This window comes from Tursiops truncatus, chromosome 11 (assembly GCF_011762595.2).
Source record: "Tursiops truncatus isolate mTurTru1 chromosome 11, mTurTru1.mat.Y, whole genome shotgun sequence".
NCBI classification, from domain to species: domain Eukaryota; kingdom Metazoa; phylum Chordata; class Mammalia; order Artiodactyla; family Delphinidae; genus Tursiops; species Tursiops truncatus.
Genome location: NC_047044.1, coordinates 21,133,570 through 21,149,950, shown reverse-complemented (window position 1 = coordinate 21,149,950; position 16,381 = coordinate 21,133,570). Strand labels below are relative to the sequence as shown.

General features: G+C 39.7%; 2 protein-coding genes across 6 annotated transcripts in view; one reads left to right on the top strand and one right to left on the bottom strand.

Moving 5' to 3' along the window:
- Positions 1-1,318: 1,318 nt before the first annotated feature.
- DEPDC4 (DEP domain containing 4) lies at positions 1,319-14,976 on the bottom strand. 5 transcript variants are annotated; one of them, XR_012324233.1, is made up of 6 exons: positions 14,839-14,976; positions 12,266-12,677; positions 11,552-11,697; positions 10,810-11,098; positions 1,535-2,514; positions 1,319-1,445 (listed from the first exon to the last, which is right to left on the bottom strand). XR_012324233.1 is itself a non-coding variant. In XM_073788308.1 (5 exons), the coding sequence occupies exons 1-5, from the start codon at positions 14,960-14,962 to the stop codon at positions 2,509-2,511; spliced, it is 714 nt and encodes a 237-aa protein (XP_073644409.1). In that variant the 5' UTR covers positions 14,963-14,976; the 3' UTR covers positions 1,480-2,508. The 5 variants fall into 5 exon arrangements, 2 of the variants coding, with proteins under 2 accessions (XP_073644409.1, XP_073644408.1); XR_012324234.1 differs by lacking the exon at positions 1,319-1,445 and having other exon boundaries at positions 1,463-1,677; positions 2,288-2,514; XR_012324232.1 differs by lacking the exon at positions 1,319-1,445 and having other exon boundaries at positions 1,463-2,514.
- A 320-nt stretch (positions 14,977-15,296) lies between these two features.
- Positions 15,297-16,381, top strand: part of SCYL2 (SCY1 like pseudokinase 2) — a 57,997-nt gene continuing 56,912 nt past the window's right edge. Inside the window, exon 1 of the mRNA XM_019918416.3 lies at positions 15,297-15,431. The gene's annotated coding sequence lies outside the window, so the exon portion shown is untranslated. The remainder of the gene's footprint in view (positions 15,432-16,381) is intronic.

Sequence of the window (16,381 nt, the reverse complement as noted above, 5' to 3'; positions counted from 1 at the left end):
CATTCTCATATGAGAGAAAGACAATTTCAAAAAATCAGCAAATACATAATATAGTTTCAGGTAATGATAAGTGCCATTAAGAGAGCATAAAGCAGGATAAGAAGCTAGAATGAAGAAGATGGGTAGCTATCTCAGTAAGGGAAGGCTTTTGTCTTACTGAGAGGGTATCATTTTGAGCAGAGGCCTGAAATGATGTGAAGGAGTAAGCCATAAAAATACTTGGGAGAAAATGTTCCAGACATACAGTAGACAACACAGGTAAAGCCCTGTAACAGGAAAAAGCTAGGCATGCTCAAGATCCCCTATTATAAATACCCACATCTCAATCTCCCTGAAATACTTCATTCCCTAATCTCCAGAAACCAGTCATCGGAGCCACTTCTCCCTGCTTCCTGAATCCCATACCCCCACTTCCTCCAGCCCACATCAAGTTCCTTTTCTCCCTTTGTGTCCTGCCACAATATTTGAACCAGTATGTTTCTTTATGGCGCTGCTAGTTCTGACATGAGGGGAAGTAAAAAATGAAAAAATCCTTTCTAACTTCTCAACCATATGTAGGACAGAGGAGAATTCATTTACCTAGAGGAGGAAGCAGGGTGAGAAAGAAGAAAGTGGAGAGGCTAAGTGGTAAGGAAGAGGAGGGTAGAGAAAATGTTCATTCTAAATTCCTGGTTGGAATCTGGGACCCATTTCACAAGCTATAAACATGAATTTTGGCTTAGTGACTGTAGAATTAAACATTTATGTAACCTGGGCCCTAATCTCCATTTATTATATTTTTTGATGAAAAACTAGGTGCAGAATAACTAAAAACTTTTTTTTAACATCTTTATTGGAGTATAACTGCTTTATAATGGTGTATTAGTGTCTACTGTATAACAAAGTTAATCAGCTATACGTATACTATATCACCATATCTCCTCCCTCTTGCATCTCCCTCCCACCCTCCCTATCCCACCCCTCTAGGTGATCACAAAGCACCGAGCTGATCTCCCTGTGCTATGCGGCTGCTTCCCACTAGCTTCTGTTTTACATTTGGTAGTGTATGTATGTCCATGCCACTCTCTCACTTCGTCCCAGCTTACCCTTCCCCCTCCCCATATCCTCAAGTCCATTCTCTATGTCTGTGTATTAATTCCTGTCCTGCCCCTAGGTTCTTCAGAACCTTTTTTTTTTAAGATTCCATGTATATGTGTTAGCATAAGGTATTTGTTTTTATCTTTCTGACTTACTTCACTCTGTATGACAGACTCTAGGTCCATCCACCTCACTACAAATAACTCAATTTCGTTTCTTTTTGTGGCTGAGTAATATTCCATTGTATATATGTGCCACATCTTCTTTAACCATTCATCTGTTGATGGACACTTAGGTTGCTTCCTTGTCCTGGCTATTGTAAATAGAGCTGCAATGAATATTGTGGTACATGACTCTTTTTGAACAAACTGTAAACAGAAAGAGTAACATTAACTTGAATCATTTTTATTAAAAAAATAGCAGAAGATTGTAAAACTGTTATTGCAATTTTTTTCACCTGTTTTTGTAATTTGTAGGCATTGGGTTCTGATGCAGTTGCCATAAAAGTGAGTAGCCATCGTAATTCTTCTCTAACATTGGGCAACAATAATCTTAGATATAGTTGTGTTGCTTCAAGTGCTTCTGTTCTTTTCTTATTTTCTGTTACATGGGTTACAAAGAAGACAAAGCAAGGGACAAAAAAACCCCAGAGATTATAGTACGTAGCAGTCAATTAAAATGCTATGATACTGTGTTTGGTTTGCAGATTCTTTTTTACACTTGAAAGTTTTTATTAGGAAATATTTCAAACACACAGGAAATTATCTACATATTATGCCAAACACCTGCATAATTATATCCAGCATTGTCAAACAGCAATTTGTTTTTAACATGAAATTATATGGCCACCTACAAAGCTAAAAAAGAGACATGATGTGTCACTCAATTTTTATTTTGCTAAAAGGTCATCAAATTAATACAATATTTCCAGATACCTCAGTTCTTTAATCCTCTAGTACTATATCAAAATTTTTCTTAGAATGTCCCTGTGACAGAATTACCTTAGATCTAATTGCTATACTACAGTATTACATTTGATAGTACAATTTACGTGGCAGGCCAAGTGAATTGAAAAAAGACTCTATGAAGTACTTTGACATCATAGAAGAAAAATATTAAAATGTAATACTCATATAATACATAAAATCTTCTGCAACTTGTATTATTAAAAAAGATTATGCAAAAAAACTGAAGTTTAAACATCTCTTACCTAAAAGTTCAATAATTCCTGAATGAATATCAAAATACTCATCAGTTAATAAGCAATCTCTCTCTTGATTATAATATTTTACTATGACATCAAAGAGTAACTTCTTCTGTGTATTCAATCTTGTCTCTTCATTTCTGTTTTGAACTAACTGCTCACTGACAGTAACTATTAACTGGTCAGGGAAATATTCCAAGCATTCAATTGCTGAATTAAGCCAGTTATCAATCCTGGAGGTAAAAAACAAAATAAAATAAATTAATGGTTAACGTTTCCATTTAACTGCCTAAAACATTGTTTGATAAAACAATAAAATCTAGCTTATAATTAACCAAACCTAAAGAAGAAACTAGTTTTGAGAATCTTTTTAATAATTTTTGCTGGATGACTGAAGGAGTAAATGAGAGGGAATAGCTTTTCTCCTCACCAAATACCACCACACCTTTCTGTACCTTTACTTTCAAGGAATTAAAATATTTGTGGGCCACCTTTTCATTATTTGTTTCTAACTTTGTTAAATTTTGTTCAGAGGAGTTTTGTACTGTTGCATTGCACTGGTGTTTCCTCTCCCCTTTCCCACTCTGATCATTAGGTGCATATGGTTCTATCACTATTCGAAAATAAGATACCAAATATTTCCGCCATTAAGATGCACCGTTTATCCCACCACACACTGTTTTCCCCTTTTTTATCTCCCGACCTCAATAAGATAAGCAACTTAGGATCCTTTCACTCCTCCCTCCCTTCAGTGATGATTTTGGAAGGCCTTTAATTCCCCCTTCTCCTCCACCTTCCCCACCCCCAGGTTTTGCTGAGATAGGTTAGTATTCATTATAATTTCCCTTAATACTACGTCCTTCTTTTTTTGATATCTTATTTAGCACTTATATTTTGTACATTCTCACACAGCCTTACCATATCAACTTCGAATATGTTGTGTGTACATGTGTGTTTGTATGCATGCACATATGTGGGTACAAAATTAGGGAGAAGAGAAAATAGTGAGAGTGCACAGACCAAAGTTCATTGCCTACCAATTTTTCCTTTCCTCTTCATCTGTCTCCATCTTGGGGTTCTGGTTATTTCTTTGTAGTCAGATTAAAATCTTTCCTCAAATATTTTCCTAGGAGGGGGTTCCTGAGTGATATATTCTATGAATTCTCGGTGATCCTCAAATATCTTTCCTTCTTCCCTCCTATTCTCTTTCCCGTTCCATTTCCTTTTTTCTCCCCACCCACACCAACCCCTGTTGAATGGAACATATTGCCTAACATGTGTGACTTATTATCTTCTAGCTCCTAGTGTTGCAGATGAAAAAATTGACAGTTGGATTGCATTTCTCTTGCAGATAACCTACACTTTCCACTTGGAAGCTCATAAAGGCTGACTAGCTGCTGTCTGTTTCCTGCAGAGGCATCTAAAGAAATCCTGTTTCTTTGCTGGTGTCCCTATATTCTCCCTGACTCAGGGGCTGGGGAAGACTCATTTGCTAGGTCTTTCTCAGCCTGTTGAATTAGGAGCAAACATGTCATGTGCAAACAGGACAATGGTTGACGATCTAAGTGGGTTCACAGGTCTCTGATCATCAAGCTCCTTGTAGGATCTGAAGCTTTCTGGTTCTCAGGTTTGGAGTCTGATGTTCTTTTCTTGTTTGGCCCATGCGGCAGAAAGCATCATATCAGTTCTCTTTGCTGGAATCTCAACAGTACCCAAGGTCTTATACTTATGGTTCCTAGCAACTGATTTATGATAGGGCTTATTTCATTGGACTGTAATGTTTTGTTTCATGAATGTCTCCCCTACTAGACTGAGGATTCTCTTAAAGCAGGAATAAATAAACTGGTAGAAACCATGATGGTTTTTATTTTATGGTTATAGAACGGAAATAATAGAACTTTGAAAAAACACTCAGGGCTGGTGCAGGGAAAGAATGATTGACAAATCATGACTGAACTCATATGAATGAAACCACTCAGATTTCCAATAATCTTCTCACAGGTCATAACCAGTGTCTTTCTATTTTAGATCAAATGAAAATTCACAGTGATTAATTTTTAAATCAATGATGATGTCTGCTCATACATATGAATATGTTCTCCCACCTTAAAATACCAAGGGCAAAATATGTGAAAGAACATTTTAGTTATAAATTGACAATAAAAATGGTCACTCACTCAAGTAGACATAAGCTTGGAATAACCTCTCTGTCGAGGTAAGTGTTTGAGATAACAAGATCTTCCTCTTTACTTAATTAGAGATTTTGTGTTTTAACTGGAGGCTCCAAAATATTTTCTAAGAATGGAATGTGAATCAGTTGAAGAATACGTAGCAATGTTTGTTGTTTCCAAACATGTTCCACAGCTTAGAAAGAAAAATAATATAACTATCATACTAATAAATAACATATACATATTCAACCAGTATCATAGAATTCTTCCATTTCTAGTAATACAACAGAAAAGCTAATAATATAATGGATTAATTTGTTAGGATAATTTAACTTTGCTAAATTACAATTTCTCTTTTCAAGATTGACCTTTAAATAGACATCAGGGTTATGAGCCATATTGATTTTATTTTCTGGCTATGTTAATTATAAAGTGATATTATCTAGCTTTTAAGGTGATCAATAGGTTAATTCCAGATATTAAAAAAAACTACTGGTCCTGCTTATAAATTATTTTGATGATTGGAGAGAATGAGATTACTAATTATTTATAATTTTATTCAAAGCAGAGATAATTGTAGTTAAATTGCTTTTAAATAAAAATACAGTATTAGGTTAATTTTAACTTGGGTTTCTGGTCATTTATGTTAAGGGTTAATAAAGTTTTTCGTTATCCTAATTATCAGATCATCATTAATATTTTGTTTTTCCTTTAAATGAAACAAAATTACAAAAGCAACAGCTGGGCTTCCCTGGTGGCGCAGTGGTTGAGAGTCCGCCTGCCAATGCAGGGGACGCGGGTTCGTGCCCCGGTCCGGGAGGATCCCGCGTGCCGCGGAGCGGCTGGGCCCGTGGGCCACGGCCGCTGAGCCTGCGCGTCCGGAGCCTGTGCTCCGCAGCGGGAGAGGCCGCAGCGGTGAGAGGCCCGCGTACCGCAAAAAAAAAAAAAAAAAAAAAAAAGCAACAGCTACAGTAAATCTCTCGTGGAGCTTTACTGCCAGTAGCCTACGTATTAAATTTGGACCATAGTCATGATTTGTTTGGTTATAAAGTATTTTGAATAGAATTAACTTGTATAAATAATGGGAGATTTCAGGCTTCCCTGGTGGCGCAGTGGTTGAGAGTCCGCCTGCCGATGCAGGGGACACGGGTTCGTGCCCCGGTCCGGGAAGATCCCACATGCCGTGGAGCAGCTAAGCCCGTGAGCCATAGCCGCTGAGCCTGCGCATCCGGAGCCTGTGCTCCGCAACGGGATAGGCCACAACAGTGAGAGGCCTGCGTACCGTAAAAAAAAAGGGAGATTTCATATAAAATTCCGGGTTTCAAGCTTCTCTAAAAATATCTTAAGAGGGCTTCCCTGGTGGCGCAGTGGTTAAGAATCCACCTGCCAGTGCAGGAGACACGGGTTCGTGCCCTGGTCCGAGAAGATCCCACATGCCGTGGAGCAACTAAGCCCGTGTGCCACAACTACTGAAGCCTGTGCTCTAGAGCCTGTGAACAACTACTGAGCCCATGTGCCACAATTACTGAAGCCCGCGCACCTAGAGCCTGTGCTACGCAACAAGAGAAGCCACCACAATGAGAAGCCTGCACACCTAGAGCCTGTGCTCTGCACAAGGAAGAGTAGGCCCCCGTTCGCCGCAACTAGAGAAAGCCCACGCGCAGCAATGAAGACCCAACGCAGCAAAAATAAACAAATAAATAAATAAGAAAAAAAACCTTAAAATCTCATGACACCGGGCTTCAATTAATGCCTGACCAAAGTTAGCTGATATGAATTAGTGGCTACCTTATTTGCATTGGAATGTCATTTCCAGCTCACCACAAACCCCACCACTTCCTACTGTATCCCAAACAGTGAAGTTGAGTGTCAGCTACCATTTTCATGGTATTGTCCTGTTGGTTTTGTTACAGTAGAAATTAATTTCCCTATAGTTATATCTCTTCCTTAAGTGGGAAAAGGAAAAATAGCCAAGAGGGCCCTACATTTCAAGCAAAACAACAATTTTTCCTACACGTTTGAAAATGAAGTACTCACCTGCTCTCCAATCTGCCTGGCTCCTAAAGGCATCTGAGTTTACTACTTCTGAGTTATTGGCCCCAAATAAATCAAATTAGCAATCTTTTAGTAAAGACTTGAGATCGTAAGTAGCCTCTAATCAATCAGTCCACATTTGTCGATACCAACCTTTGGGCACAGCACTGAATCAGGTGCTAGAAAAAGATACATATATAAAAATAGTGGCCCTTCAGCAGCCACACCCTATGTAAGGAGGTAAGGATAGCCACATATGAAATGGATGAAGGCAAATTTTATCAAGTCACCAAGAAATATGAATAGATATATTATGAATACATCCAAAAGTGGAAAAAAGACTATTCTTAGCAATAGCATCAAGACAGAACATTCATTTACTCAACAAATATTTATTGAGACCTGTTTTGTATTAGGCACTGTTCTAGGTTCCAGGGTAACCAAAGCAGGCAAAATCCTGGCCTTAATGGAGCTTATATTCTAGTGGGGAGAGGGAGGCAGGCAATAAATAAACAAACAAACAAAAAGTGAAATATGTGGTGTGTCAGCTAATAGTAAGTTTTATGGAGAGAAATTAAGCAAAAAAGGAGATTAGACTACATTAGGGGGTTAGTATTGCAATTTTAAATAAGATGTGTGGGAATTATCATTGGGAAGATGATATTTGAGCAAAGACCTGAAGGTGAGGGAGCAGAGAAATGTGCATGTCTAGAACAAACTAGCCAAGTGCAGAGCTGATAAATAGAATAGCTAGCTCTGTGTGAGGAAATTAGACTCAAGAAGGATACTGTAGCAACACATACAGTCACCACCCTCATCTTAACGGAGCACTTCATACTCAATGATCACTGTGCTGAATGACGGGGATCCAAGGGGATAGACTCTACATTTGAAAAGCATACAATCCAAGCAGCGTTTAGCATAGCCTACACACACACACACACACACACACACACACACGTGCATGCACATGCACATATACACATATATGTACATATGAGCGTATGTGTATAGACGCATAAATAAAAAGAAAATATTTATAAAATGAGGAGGCTGTCTGTGAGCCATTCATCCACTAAATGTAATCTACCAACAGCTAAGCACTGGGCCACTCAACAGGGATACAACAGTGAAAAAGGTAAGGACTGTCCCTGTCTAAGTACCTCACACTCCAGTGGGAAATAATGACAAGTAAACTTGCAATTTCATTAAGTGTGTAAATGTTTTGGTGGGAGAAGTACAGTGTGTTCAGTAGGAATCAAACTTTGTCTCAGCTGAGGAAACCTTTGAACAAACATATTCTTCTGGAAGTCAGGTAAAACAGATTAATAGTGGAATTGCTCCAGCTGATATTGGCATTCTCCTGAGACCTACCCCACAGAGGTGAGGTGAGGGAGAGGTTCTGCACCTTTAGAACCCCTCACATTTCTAAAACAACGCACATATATTTCAAAAATATTAGTCATTATATTATCAGTAAGAAACACCTGTAAAAAATAAACAAATCTCAGCAAAGGTGGTTCACCTTAACTCTACTAGACTCACAAATACAAATTTGCAAAAAGCCTGCAGTCCTGGGACTGCATTGCTTTACCACTGCTAGCAGATTTTTCAACTCAATTCAAGTGAAGTTGGTTTCTCAGTTCTTTGGGAATTAAGAAATGACCTTTCTCAAAAAAAAAGAGAAACTCCATACTTTTATTTCTTGGCTGAAATGTATATAGGTGTGTTGCCAACTGCATACCTTTAACCAGCCATATTTCTCCAAATAGAAAGTGGCTTAAATTTTCTTGTTGGCCAGCTAATTATTTAATCTTATAAAACCACATAGTTTTATATCTGAGGGGGTTGTTTTTGTGCTTGAGGATCACAGAAGAATCAGATTTCAGTGGATAATAACAACAACAAAAACTCCTTTCATGCCTGATTTGTTAGAGTTTAGAGACACTTCCAAATGCACTTTCTCCAAAAAGTTTTGGTATGAAAACGTAAATTCCAAAAAAGTTAACTTTTTTTAACTCATTAAATACAAGAACAACCAGCCAATTTTAAAGTTAATTCTCTTTTGCAAGGCTTTTTACAAAACAAAAAACAAAGAAAAAACCTACCCTAGCAGATTCAAGACTTTTGAACATAAAGAGATTTCCTATTAGTAATTTATTAAAGACTACTTCTCTCAAAACTATGTTTTATTAGAGAGAACAACTAAAATAGTTTTTTGTGTTTCTCTGTTCTGAAGGCTGACATATTCAGTTGCAACAAAGAGCAAACATACCAACTAAACATAACTTCAGTTGTACCCGTTTTAGAAGTTACAACACCTTGTTGCAACAATAATGATAAAACACTGGGTAAAAGTATGGAAATCTAGGTCTGAATCTTGATGCCATTAGTTAACTGTGGAAACTTGGCAAATTATCTAACTTCTCTGAGTCTCAGTTTCCTTCTCTATAAAATAAACCATCTAAGCTAAATTAAGTCTAAAGTAAAGCAGTGGTTCCAAGACTTGGCTGATTTTTGTTTCAACATAAAATAACATAAAATTTTTAACATAAAATCTCGTTTTTTAGGGAATTCCTTGGCGGTCCAGTGGTTAGGACTCGGTGCTTTCACTGCTGTGGCCTGGGTTCAATCCCTGGTGGGGGAACTAAGATCCTGCAAGACACACAGTGTGGCCAAAAAAACCAAAAACCAAAAAACTCCTTTTTTAAAAAAGCAAAACTTAATAGTTATTGTTGTGTGACTTACTGTTTAAAATCTCTGGCTAAACACAATAGTCTTAAAACTAAAGATATTCCTGTTTTCACCTAACATCTTTTTTTTTTTGCGGTACACGGGCCTCTCACTGTTGTGGCCTCTCCCGTTGCGAAGCACAGGCTCCAGACGCGCAGGCTCAGTGGCCAGGGCTCACGGGCCCAGCCGCTCCGCGGCATGTGAGATCTTCCCGGACCGGGGCACGAACCCGTGTCCCCTGCATCGGCAGGCGGACTCTCAACCACTGCACCACCAGGGAAGCCCTCACCCAACATCTTTTTGTTAAATATGTTACTCATAAGAGTATATAAAAGTATATGTATCATTTAAAGAGTTGGGGAGATAGATGCAAGAAAGGGAACAGGCCTAAAACCCTGTTTTCCTCTGTAGAAAATTACTAGATGTCCCTAAAACTGAAAAAGCATGAAGTAGCAGTATAAGCATGACATTTAGAGACGTGAGATACATTTACAACACACATGAATTACAATTTATACAAATTGTAAATGGTTGTCTCTGGAGAGGGGGAAATGGTTGAGAGGGGAAGGGTAGGGAATTATTATTTTTTGGTAACAAAACCTGTAGGACTATTTGAATGATTTACATTATGTGCATGTATAACAAAGATAAAAATTAAAATGTTTAAAAAAGTACATAAGAGTGCCAACTTTCCTTCCCTACCATGTCTTATTTATTTATTTATCTTTCTGAGTCTCAGTTTCCCAAACTATAAAAAGGAAGTTTTACCCCTCACTTTACAGGGCTATTGTTAAATTACAGAGAATAAATATAAAATGCATAAGAAATTGCCTGGCCCAGAGAAAGGCCCAATAAATGAAAATTACTTTTATGAGCATCTTTACTGATCAATTATATCCATCTTTAGTTAGAAATTTCTAGAGGTACCCTATATCCTCATGGGAAAATGATGAGACAAGTTTTTCTTTTTCATTTGTAATAGGTAAAAACTGAACTTTTGTTGGCTCCTCTTCTTCAGCCTGTCCTCTAAATATTAATCTTTCTCGGAGTCTTCTTCTAATCCCTCTTCTTTTCTCACTCTGCACCCTTTCTTTGGGCACCGTGCATTTCCCTTATCACACTTATCCTAGTTATTGTTGATAACCTTTGCTCCTCCAGTGTGCAAATCATGCTTGTCTTACTTCCATCATGGTTTGACCACATGCAGTAAAGTGTGTAACCATTAATGAATTGTGTATGCAACCCTCCTAATTGCCCTGGGTATGCGGCTCTTCTTTCAACTGTTAAGTTGCCTTATAAGGACAAAACCACAAGTAGATAGATGAAGTAAATGGTAAAGAGAATTAGAGCAATAGGTAGCCTAGCTAGTTTGTTCTGAAAGGCAAAGAGTAGGGAGATGTTTGGGAGGAGCTTATACAATGGGCAAAGGATATGCTCATAAGAAGATGGTCTTGCATTATAAATAATAAGGACTGGTAATGAGTTTGCATGTTTTTTTTCCGGTAGTAAGGACTGTAGTACCTCCAGTTAATCTGATCATGGTCATTGTAAAAAAATAAACTAAATGTTATTGGATCTACATTGCCTCACCTGTATTGTGTGATGCAATCACTATGTAGAAGGAAACTCTTACGGGGAGAGGAGTAGTGAGTCAGTACGCCAAACACACTACTTCTATTGTATTTGAAAAGTCAGTTCTTGGAGACAGTAAAAAGATCAGTGGTGGGCTTCCCTGGTGGCACAGTGGTTGAGAGTCTGCCTGCCGATGCAGGGGACATGGGTTCGTGCCCTGGTCCGGGAGGATCCCACATGCCGCGGAGCGACTGGGCCCGTGTGTCTGGAGTGCTCCGCAACAGTAGAGGCCACAACAGTGAGAGGCCTGCGTACCACAAAAAAAAAAAAAAAAAAAAAAAGATCAGTGGTTGCCAGCGGGGTAACGGGGAGGGAAGGAGGAACAGGTGAAGTACAGAGCATTTTCAGGGCAGTGAAACTATTCTGTATGATACTATAATGGTGGATACAGTCATCATACATTTGTCAAAACCCACATAATATACACCACCAAGAGTGAACACTACTGTAAATTGTGGGCTTTGGGTGATAATGATATATCAATGTAGGTCCATGGATTATAACAAATAACCACTCCAGTGCAGGATGTTGACAGTGGGGGAGGCTGGGTATGTGTGGGGGGCAGGGGGCACATGGGAACTCTCTGTACTTTCTGTTCAATTTTTCTGTGAACCTAAAACTGTTCCAAAAAGTAAGTTCTATTTAAAAAAGTCAGCTCTTCTTACAAAGTTCGGAAAAAAGTAATGAAAACTGAAATTACCTTCTTTTGAAAGTGGAAGAACAGGTTTGTCAACTGTGATGTTTGGAGGTAAAGCCAGAGTCCCACTCATTGTATCAATAAGTTCCTCAATTCTTTCCTCACCAATCTCTTGTGCTAGAGGATTTGAAATCACTTTGCCTTCTGGTCTGTTAAGAAATAATATGTGAATTTTTCCATTACATACAGGGCCAAAATTTCAAATATGCATTTTAATTTACTTATTAAAACTTATTTATACATTTCCTATTTCCAAAAAGGATGTCAGGCAGCTTACAATAAAAGATACAAGTAATAAATGTATTAAATAACAGAATATCACGAGAAGAGGATGTTAGGATTGTAAATAAACAGAAAAAAAAAAGTTAATTCTAAGGTTATCATGGCTGCTGTGACAGAGTAGAAAATTTCTGGTCTAGTTTCGTTTCCATAACTTTGGCTTTAGCTACTTTGGCTAAGTCATGTTTCAAAAATTAGGAAGCATGTAATTCATCAGAGGAGATAAAGTTTTTCCTGGTACAAATTCTGAAATATTTTTGTGATCATGTCCTCCATAACAGTTTTACAGCAAATGCAGAAAAGGTTAATTTTTACACGGCTATTTCTTTTATTGACTTCTGAAAAAAACAGAAAGCATAATATTCAAGGTTTGTTCAATGACGACTGTCCTGCCAGCAACTAAAAACAATATATTACAGTATCTTGATTAACACTAACCTTAAAGATTCCTTTGCTTTTATTTCATCATTTAACCCAGTCTCAGAATCCTTTTTTCTTTTGCAAAAAACATAAGATGATTTATTCCCTAGAAACCTGTAGAGACTATTGTTTGAATCCTCAAATTCCAATTCCTTTTCATTTTTGAATAGCTTCATTTCTACTGGTTCAAATACTTTATGGTTCATTAGAAGTTGACAAAGACGAACTCCTTTAAGACGAGAGACATCATTACTGCTCAGGCACGTATTTTGCATAAGATGACTTAGTACTACATCAACAGCATCAGAACCAGTAAAACAGTCTCTGTATGTTCGTAAATGATGCCTCCTTCTTTTTATTACCACTTGAGTCTGAAGGGAGTGAATAATACCATCCCATAGCTGAGTAGCTTGAAAAGGACCAGAGCATCCTGAAAAAAAAAAATTAAACATATGTTTCTAACAAATTTAGATTACACAAAAATATGTAAGTTTTTTTTGTTTTGGCAACCTTATGCTTTTGTATGGCACATCTGCTAACAATTTCTTTCTTAAGTTTCTTCTCTTCCCATCTTGTGTAAACTATAATATGTTTGCTAAGTTTGCACATGTTCGTCTGCCAATAAAATCAGAGTAAACCTAGGAACTTGCTTTACTGATATGAAATATACTACTATGTGAATTTATACATCCTAATGTTACATGCTTAATAACTAGCTAGACTTAGTCTTGAAGAATATTATTTCAGGCTACATTTAAAAGGAATGTACACACACATTGGAGTCTTGATTATTACAGAGATGTGGCTTCACCAGACTCTGCTTTTCCTTTCTTCTTTTTGCCTTTTGAACAATGACAAGCATTGCATGAAAGAAATCTACGGCAAGGAGCTGAAAAAACTGATCAATTTATCTGCCAGCTGTTCTTCTTGAAAAATAAAAGTTTGTGAGGAATAATGAAAATCTGAAAACAATGAAAATGTCCAGTGCCTGGGGAATAGTTAAGTAAATTATGGAATAGCCTTATTATAGGATATTAAGCAGCCATTAGGAAGAATGACATTTATAGCACGGAAGGATTTCATTAAGTAGTAAAAACAAAAAACCAATGAGGTTGGGCAGAACAATTTATATACTATCATCCTAGTTATGCAAAAATGAATTCCCAACCTACATACAAATATATGTAAATAGGAAAGTCTGGAAGGATAAACCTCAAAGTAACCTTTAGGAAATAGGTGTAATGAAAGGATACTCACTTTTTAGAATACATATTTCCAGTTTTTATAACGTACATATATAATTTTTTCAATTAATTGTAGACAGTAAAATTTTAAAATTGAGATATAATTCACATTCCACAAAATTCACCTTTTTAAAGCATACAATTCAATGGTTTTTAGGTACATTCACAAAGCTGTGCAGCTATCTCTATTATCTAACTCCAGACCATTTTATCACTTCAAAAAGAAACCCATACACATATATACACTCTTGATACTATGTATAAAATAGATAACTAATGAGAGTATACTGTATAGCACAGGGAACTCTACTTAGTGCACTGTGGTGACCTAAATGGGAAGGAAATCCAAAAAAGAGGGGATATATGTATATGTATAGCTGATTCATTTTGCTGTACAGTAGAAACTAACACAACATTGGAAAGCAACTATACTTCAATAAACATTAATTAAAAAAAAAGAAACCCATAGTTAGCAATCACTGCTCATTCCCCTCTACCCCAGTAAATTTTTATTAAAAAATTTTTAATAAGATAAGGGAATACGTTGAAACATCTAGAATGTTGTTTCTAGATTTTCCTTGTTGTTAGAATCTGAGAATTTAAGCTCTTTCTTCCTCTATGAATAGCTGGAAACAGGATGTCCAACTTTACATAATGGTCTGATGTTTAGGACAGAAATAAAAGCCCATCACCTTCAAATGCCTTCTGTAACAGAAGCTTTCTGTCTGTCTGTCCTTGAACTATTGGCCCGAGACACTGTGGACAGTGCATAGACAGGAGTAGGGCGTGGAGGGCGAGGAGTGGAAACGGGGAGGGTTTGAGGAGGGAGTAGGGACTGGGTTAGGGTAGGGTGGGGTGGATAAAGCTAGGAGTCTATGAGAGGAGACAGGGGTATTTTCCGTCTGCCCCTCTAAGCGTCATTAAACAAGTAGGCTAGGTTAAAGAAATAGTCCTCGTGCTCAAGGACTTGCCATCTAGTACTTTTAACCCCTTGTTCTAAGTGTAGCCCGCTGACCAGCAGCAGTGGCATCATCTGGGAACTTATTAGAAACGCAGAATATCAGATCCTGCTCTTGAATCCAAACTGCATTTTAACAAAGTTCCCAAATGATCTGTATGTATATTAAAGTTTGAGAAGCACCGCTTTCCAGGACGCCCCAAGGAGAGTAGCTTCTGAAAAGGTCCAGTGCCCGTCCTCAGCGGGACTGGGAGAGCAGTGGGCCGGGAAAGGGGCGGGTCCAGGAAAGGGGCGGGCCCCAGAGGCCTGAGACGCAAAGTCCAAAGCGCCCGCTCCCCTCAGCCGTCCCCCCACTTCGGTGCACATTTGGTTAGGATCCAAAGGTGTACCTGTCCTCCTTTTCCGGCAGAAAACATCTCTAGGGCTCACGAAACTTGACACACTCCGCCCTGGGCCGGGAAACTGGCTCTGGCTGCCAAGGCTACGGAACCACGGAGTCAAAAGAACCGCCATAAACTCGTCCGCCGGGCTCCTCCCCCGGCCCGTAACCCCGCCCCCACCCCGTTCTCGGGAGGCGGAGGCCGAAGACGCCCCGGCCCCGCCCCTTCCGAACAAGCAGGAAGTGACGTCATGCCCGGGCTGGCTGGTCTTTCGGTCTTCTTCCCCCTCCCTTACTCTTCCTCCCCAGTCCCTCCCCTCCCCTCCCCCCTCCCTCCTCCGGTTCCAGCCTTTGAGGCCGCGCGAGTGTGAGAAGCTATGGAGTAAGCCGGCGGCAGTGGCCAGGCGCCGGGGCTGAGCAGGAGCAGCCAGGAGGCGTTTGGGGGGGCGGGGGAAAAGAGCCCCAGCACCGCCCCTCCCGGGGGAGAAGGGGAAGAGGTGAGTGACCCCCCCCCACGGGCACGGAACGACCTCCTTCACCGGCAGCGCTCTCGCTTGGGCTCCTCAAGCAGCGAAAAGGAATGGGGAAGGACCCGCGCCTGGGGTAGGCCTCCCAAGGTCCCCGGGGCTGGCGATTGTTGCCAGGTGACGGGCCTGCCGGGTGCAGGCGGGGCGGCGGGGCTCTGGGCGCCCGCGCGAAGCCGGGCTGGGGGAGCGGCGAGCTCCGGGGAGAGGATCTGGGAGGCCCGAGTCTCCCGAAGAGGCCTGGAAGCGACTGGAGACCCCGGGCTGGAGCCATCTGCTGGAGGGAGAGCCCCCGGCTCCGGCTCGGGAGCTCGGGTTTCCGTGGTGGAGATCTTGGTTCCCTTTTGGGAAATTGGACACTACTCTGGGACTGGGTGAGAACAAACAGCTCCCCTCGGTTCTGAGGTCCACCTCTGATAACCTGGGTTACCATCTAGGGCCCTACCGCCCGGCGTCCTTTTCTGACAGTAGCTTTAGTTCTGGAATGGAAGGTTATTGTTTGTGAGGTGGGTGGGGCAGGTGTTTTGTTAAATACCCGCTCCGAGGCTCCTGCACTCCTGTTTTTCTAAGCGGGAGAGAAAGGATGGAAGAAGGTTGAGACCCATGAGGCTTGCAAAAACTTGGGATACGACTGAATACATACCTATGATCAGTTATGAAGGGGACCAGTATTGTCACGTCAACTCCCAAAACAGTCTTCCCGAGACTCCAGACTCAAGCGAGTTAAAAGCACTATGTCGGTAGTGACTTACAATTGTAAGTTGCAAACTAGTATTTTTGTAGATCAAAGTCAGGAATCATCTGAAAAATGAAATGAAAATCATCTGAAAAAAAATCATCATTTTTTTTACAAATTGGATTCTATGAGTAAGAAGTTTTCTAAGTCGCATTCACAAGCCTCTCCATTCTGGAAAATTAATATAGTTTAAGGTTAATGCTCCAAACCAACCTGTCACTAAAACCGGTCATGTTCTGGTAACAGCTTGAAAGTCAGGTGATTGAAGCTTCCTTTTGGACTTTGCAGGCCTT

Excerpts from the sequence above, each read along its gene's own strand:
- DEPDC4 (XM_073788307.1), bottom strand. The coding sequence starts at position 14,962 with ATGGCGGTTCTTTTGACTCCGTGGTTCCGTAGCCTTGGCAGCCAGAGC. Across the intron at positions 11,698-12,265 it reads AAAGCAAAGGAATCTTTAAG|ACCAGAAGGCAAAGTGATTT; the intron begins GTTAGTGTTAAT and ends ATTTCTTAACAG. Across the intron at positions 2,515-11,551 it reads TCTTCCACTTTCAAAAGAAG|GATTGATAACTGGCTTAATT; the intron begins GTAATTTCAGTT and ends TTTTACCTCCAG.